Here is a 6,120-nt window from a genome sequence, read left to right as displayed (position 1 = left end):
TGCTTACAAATCAATCACCATATATGCTCTATTGTCATGTTTTTGCTTCATGTATCCTTTAAGATTAAGAACACATTTTTCTTTTAGATACAAATCTTTGAAATAATTTACACACCTTAATAACTAAACAATGTGTTTCAACATACTTATACGCAATATCATGTCTTTACGTATACACTCCCATGCTTCGATGTGGATGATCCAACCGTCTAGAGAATGCATCTTACCCCCTTCATATGCAATATCATACACCAAAATTGAACTTATATTTATAATCTTAAACAACATTTCAAAATACATTACTTAAATCCACATATTAAACGCAACATATTCATACAATACAATACAAAAGTCAAATTCATATTATCACACATGAAATTCAAATTACATTTAATAATAATTTCAAATCTATCATACACAAATTAGCCAATTCATGGAAATGGAATCCACATTAAATTATTTAACACTCACTATAACTACCATGAATTATCTAGGCAATAAAATAGTTAAACAAAAACATAACAACATGAATATAAAATGAAAAATAAATGAATTAAATGCACATCCTTTTTATATAATATAAATTCTAAATGATTATTTATGCCGGACAAGGAGAGTAATAGTTTGGAGGAGAGAAGATATATATAACTCAAAATTATCAGACACATCACATTTACAGTGTAGATGTAAAACACACACACACACACTTTTGCTCAATCTGATTTCCCCGTCGAACCAAAACACCGACTCTTTTCACTTTCTCTCTCCACCGTGAAAACGCCCTAGCCGCCGCCGCTCCTCCTTACAACGGATTCTGAAAAGAAAACTATTCCGAGGTCAATTTCTAAAATTTCAATTCAACTTACTACTATTACTGTTTGGTTCACTTTTGTAGATAGATTTCAGTTTGGTCTAAGAATAATAAAAGATATCCGATACTAATTCCGTTTCGTTTTCGGAAACTTTGTGGCTTATTGAATTTATGACGTCTTTCTGCGTGATTTTCTTTTCTCTTCGGTAATTTTGTTGTTTCAAATTGCTCAATTATGTAGTTCAAGTATCATTTTCGTTTTTCCAAAACAAATCTCATGAAATTGTTGCTCTTCTAGACATTATTAACCACGTTCATGAAGCAAAAACGAAAATTTGGTTCTGTTTCTTAATATATTAACGTCGATGGTATTGAGCGGTGATTTCAGTTTATCCGGTTGTTTTTTTCAGAAGAAAATGAGATTCGTTACTCTTTCTATATAGTTTTGTTACTAAAATTGGTACATTTAGTGTAATCGTATCTGGATTGCTTTTTTGATTTGGATTTTGTTACCATACGGATCTTAATTGTACACGTTTCCTGTAAATTTTGTAGAATAAACGAGTAGCAAAAATGGAAGCTTCAGCAAAATCAGCAGACGAAGTGGTGGAAGAGATAATGAGAATTCATAGATCTCTTCCTCCAAGACCTGGAATTGAAGACATTGAAGCTGCAAAAATACTGATCCGAAATGCAGAAACTGAACAACAATCACGTCTGGAATCCATTGCTAAGCAAAAGAAGCGAAAAGATGTTCCTGAAGAACTATTCAATGTGTTGATAGAGATGCAAAAGCATTTAATCGATTTCCACACCATAGAACAGAAAAGGGAAGCCATTAAATTGCTTGATCTTGAAAACTACCATATCCTCTTTGATGAAATGATTCAGAGAGCTTCCAGATGTGTTATTCCTAATGGCAGTGATGACAATAATACTACCACCCAATCAGTTTCCTCCACCTTGTCACCTTTGACAACTCCACCTTCTTACTCTGGTGTAAATCTTAGCAACTCAATCTCATATTCACCCAAAACTGTTAAATCATCTGAGTTGTTCACTAGAGATGATAGTTATGTGAGCAAGATGGAGTCTACTACTTATGGTGATGGAATCAGAAGGAAGATTCGATCTACTGATACTTCAAAGCCCATGATTGTTGATTCAACTCTAAAACCTGCCATTACATCTGGTAATTTTCTATCCATATTACTGTTTTATGAGATCATCATGAATTTTTTTTACCTTTTCAATCTTGTTGTCACAATACAATGAATGTTACAATTATGTAATAGGAAGAAATGAAAGTAGGATGCTATAATAAACAAATGAATATATAAGTACATTGCTATTTCTTTCATATAATCCGATTTTGAATTTTTGATATTACAAATGACGTTTTATTTAATTTTTTAGGTCAAGAAGGTGAGAAATTGAGTCTCATAAAGCTTGCGAGTCTCATTGAAGTATCTTCCAAAAAAGGAGTGAAAGATCTCAATCTTAGCAACAAATTAATGGATCAAATAGAATGGCTTCCCGATTCAATAGGAAAGTTAAAGACTTTAATCACTCTTAATCTATCAGAAAATCGCCTCATTGCTTTACCTTCATCAATCGGAGGTCTTTCATCCTTAACAAAACTCGATCTACATTCCAACAAAATCACCGAACTCCCGGAATCATTCGGAAACCTCTTCTCCTTAATCTACCTCGATCTCCGAGCCAACCAAATGACCAATTTGCCCTCGACTTTCGGACAATTAATCCATCTCCAAGACCTCGATTTGAGCTCCAACAACTTCTCAATCCTCCCCGAATCCGTGTGCTCACTCAAAAACCTACAAAAATTAAACATTGAGACGAATAACATCGAAGAACTCCCGCATATGATTGGCGAATGTTCTTCACTTAAAGAGCTTATTGCGGATTACAACAAGCTCAAAGCCCTTCCGGAAGCAGTTGGAAAGATAGAATCTTTGGAGAAATTATCGGTTCGTTATAATAACATCGGGAGGTTGCCTACTACAATGTCGTCATTAACGAATTTAAAGGAGCTTGATGTTAGTTTCAATGAACTTGAATCGGTCCCTGAGAGCTTGTGTTTTGCCATTTCGCTTGTGAAGATTAATGTTAGTAATAATTTTGCGGATTTAAGATCTTTGCCTAGATCGATCGGGAACCTTGAGAATTTGGAAGAGTTGAATATGAGTAACAATCAAATAAAGACGCTTCCGGAGTCTTTCCGTATGTTGTCGAAGTTACGCGTGTTGAGAGCAGAAGGGAATCCGTTGGAATCACCGCCGCTATCTGTGCTTGAGAACGGCGCTCAAGTGAGTACTTATTTTTAATTCTTATTGTCTTGTCATGTTAGCATAACAGGACATGTCATGATACAACTTAACAAGTTGTATCGGGACTGATGTAACATTAGTCCCTAAGACAAAAATTGAAGACTTTTTGTCCTTTTTGTCTGCCCAAAAGGGGAGGACAAAAAGTTGGAGACCCTTTTGTCTTTTAGTCCGCCCAAAAGGTGATATGATGTCAATGAGACAAAATTTACAACTTTTGGTGGGACATACCCAAAAAAACACTAGAAAGTTTGTCATGTTCTGTTATGTCTTGTGTTATGTAGAATAACACTGCTAAATTTTTGACTTTTAACATTTGCAGGCTGTTATTCAGTACATGAATGAGCTCCACGAGAAGAAGGAAGTGAAAGTGCAACCAGTGAAACAGAAGAAATCATCATGGGCTCAAATATGTTTCTTTTCAAGCTCAAACAAACGCAAGCGGAATGCCATGGACTATGTAAAGACATAAGTTACACCAGCTTTTGGAGTATCTTTTTTTATTGGTAAATAAATTAAATACATATAATAAGTAATAAGTAAGACCCAGTTGTTGTTTCTTGTTTATTTATTTAAAGACAGAGTTTATTAAACTTTTTTTTTTAAAAGTAATTAGAAAAAACATAAAAAGGAAAGAGGGGAGGTATTTCATCACATGCTTTTGCTTATCTAAATTCAGGAGACTTGAGCTGTCCATGGGCTGGAACAAAGCTAATGGATGATCTTCACATACTGTTTGTCTCCTTCCGCCTATTGTCTTTTTTTTTTTTTTTTTTTTAATCACATCATGTTTTTGTTATTTAATTTCTTTATTTCTTCTTGTGAATCAATGTAATTAAAGTCGAATAATCCTTCATTTTCAATAATCTATTTATTTCTTGAAATCATATATGAACTTTACCTTATAAGCAAAATATATAAATAAGAATGAAATATATAATTTGCTATAGATACGACAAAGGTGTATTAAATTTTTAATCATGAAGCGTAATTAGTTATTGGGGATTGGGTACCTTAAAATATTAATTAACTTCCTAGAACTTTAAATGGCATATAATTGAAAATGTGGGGACCACTTGGCAATAATAACTGATTTAATTGGCAGCCATGATAATGCCTTTTCTTGGTCTGTTATTTTGTATTATCTTATAATCGATCAATTCCTTATGTTATGTAGTTATAATATAATAATCAATGGTTTTTTCTTTTACGTATTTTTAATACATGCAGACTACATAGAATATTATTTAAGTTAACTTATTGTCATTAAAATATTAGGTTTGTTTTTTTATTTTACCGGAAAAACATTTTGTGCTATTATATTTCTTTCAAATATATATTTGAGAAATAATACCAGAAGTCAATTACTATTAGTTTTTTAATTAAAAGAAATACATAATTTTAAGTGTTTCTATAAGTCAAACATTTAATTATGAAAAATATGGTGTATACAAAATTTAGTTTATTCGTTGACCAATTTGTCCAAGAATCTTTTGATTTTTATTAATTTATGTAATAGTATTTTACATTTTGATATCAATTTATGGAACAATGTTTATTTAAATATTGCCAGATAATTACTCTTTATTGAAAGCCGTTATTACTAGGAAAAAAAATAAAAAGCCCAACGTTTATCTGGTTTATCGGAATAAAGTTGTTTTTCAGATAAAATATGTAATTATGCTTCAATTTTTGTAAAATTTTATCATCTTTAACTTTTATTGATGTGATTGGGAATGGGCTACATCAAGAAAGAAAGGACAAAGTCACAAAACTATTAAATGGGAAACTGGGCCTGCATGGGCCTATACTTGTCTATACCATTATGAGACTTGTCTTGTTTTGGTATTTGTTTTTGCCTTTATCATCATGATATTTGTTATCAATCAATAACCATTCTTTTAATCGAATATTGAATATTTAAAAGAAATCATGAATATTATTTGTGTTTTTATTTATAATAAAGTTATATGTTTATTTATCAACTCTATTTGTATTTTATCAAATTTTATTAAGACAAAGTATATAATTTTGTTTTATTTTAGAATCTATAAACTTATTATTGGACGAGTAACATGTTTAACCACTTAAAATATAATTCCATAACTTGTCTCAATTATATAAATTTTAAAACAACTTTGTTATATAAAATTATAAAAGCTAGAAACATTGTTAAAATCAATGTTCTAAAAAATTCGTCATGGCATGTCATGACTCAAAGGTCCTGACATCAAATTTTGATAAAATGTCGTCATAAGTCATATATATGTTTAAAATGAATAATAGTAGACTCTATATATATATATATATATATATATATATATATATATATATATATATATATATATATATATATATATATATATATATATATATAATTGTTGTTTTATGTCACACTTTACAAACGACATGACTCGTCACAGCTCCTAAAAATCCGAGGTTTTATATTGTCGTCAAATCACGCCTAATGTTATTTAGAACCGTACTTATTCTTTTAGTTATTCTCACATAATAGCATCATCTATACGTCTGCACAATAGACGACCATTCACATATGAACCTAATTTTTTTTCTCTATCTCACTATCTCTCTCTCTCTCTCTCTCTCTCTCTATATATATATATATATATATATATATATATATATATATATATATACACACACACTACGTTACTAACGACAAAAAACAAACTTACAAAGGATTAGACATAACTGGCTTTCCAATCATGATTACTTTTGAGTTTAGGATTCCTATTTATAAATCAATTAAAAATAAAGCTCTATAATCGAGTCCCTAATTGAATCTTTTCTCATATTTGTCGTGGCAGAGATGATGTTATTTTGAAACTTCTAAACCAACTTATTGAATGTCGAGAGTCTATTCATCCATAGCCTCCAATACGTTATCGTGACATTTCTTAAAAATAATTTATTCCATCTAGTAGCAATTTGACCATTTTG

The 6,120-nt window shown here is 30.8% G+C and overlaps 1 protein-coding gene across 2 annotated transcripts; it reads left to right on the top strand.

The window, feature by feature from the left end:
- The first annotated feature begins 653 nt into the window (after positions 1–653).
- LOC145132473 (plant intracellular Ras-group-related LRR protein 4-like) lies at positions 654–4,046 on the top strand. 2 transcript variants are annotated; one of them, XM_079067267.1, is made up of 5 exons: positions 654–836; positions 1,367–2,003; positions 2,228–3,141; positions 3,482–3,665; positions 3,839–4,046. In XM_079067267.1, the coding sequence occupies exons 2-4, from the start codon at positions 1,385–1,387 to the stop codon at positions 3,629–3,631; spliced, it is 1,683 nt and encodes a 560-aa protein (XP_078923393.1). In that variant the 5' UTR covers positions 654–836; positions 1,367–1,384; the 3' UTR covers positions 3,632–3,665; positions 3,839–4,046. The 2 variants fall into 2 exon arrangements, with proteins under 2 accessions (XP_078923393.1, XP_078923392.1); XM_079067266.1 differs by having other exon boundaries at positions 3,482–4,046.
- Positions 4,047–6,120: the final 2,074 nt, after the last annotated feature.

The sequence above is a fragment of the Lactuca virosa genome, chromosome 8 (genome assembly GCF_052849685.1).
Source record: "Lactuca virosa cultivar CGN04683 chromosome 8, Lactuca_virosa_CGN04683_v6, whole genome shotgun sequence".
Classification (NCBI taxonomy): domain Eukaryota; kingdom Viridiplantae; phylum Streptophyta; class Magnoliopsida; order Asterales; family Asteraceae; genus Lactuca; species Lactuca virosa.
Note: the sequence above shows the minus strand (reverse complement) of the source record. Positions and strands in the feature narration are given on the sequence as shown.

Excerpts from the sequence above, each read along its gene's own strand:
- LOC145132473 (XM_079067267.1), top strand. The coding sequence starts at position 1,385 with ATGGAAGCTTCAGCAAAATCAGCAGACGAAGTGGTGGAAGAGATAATG. Across the intron at positions 2,004-2,227 it reads AAAACCTGCCATTACATCTG|GTCAAGAAGGTGAGAAATTG; the intron begins GTAATTTTCTAT and ends TTAATTTTTTAG. Across the intron at positions 3,142-3,481 it reads TGCTTGAGAACGGCGCTCAA|GCTGTTATTCAGTACATGAA; the intron begins GTGAGTACTTAT and ends TAACATTTGCAG.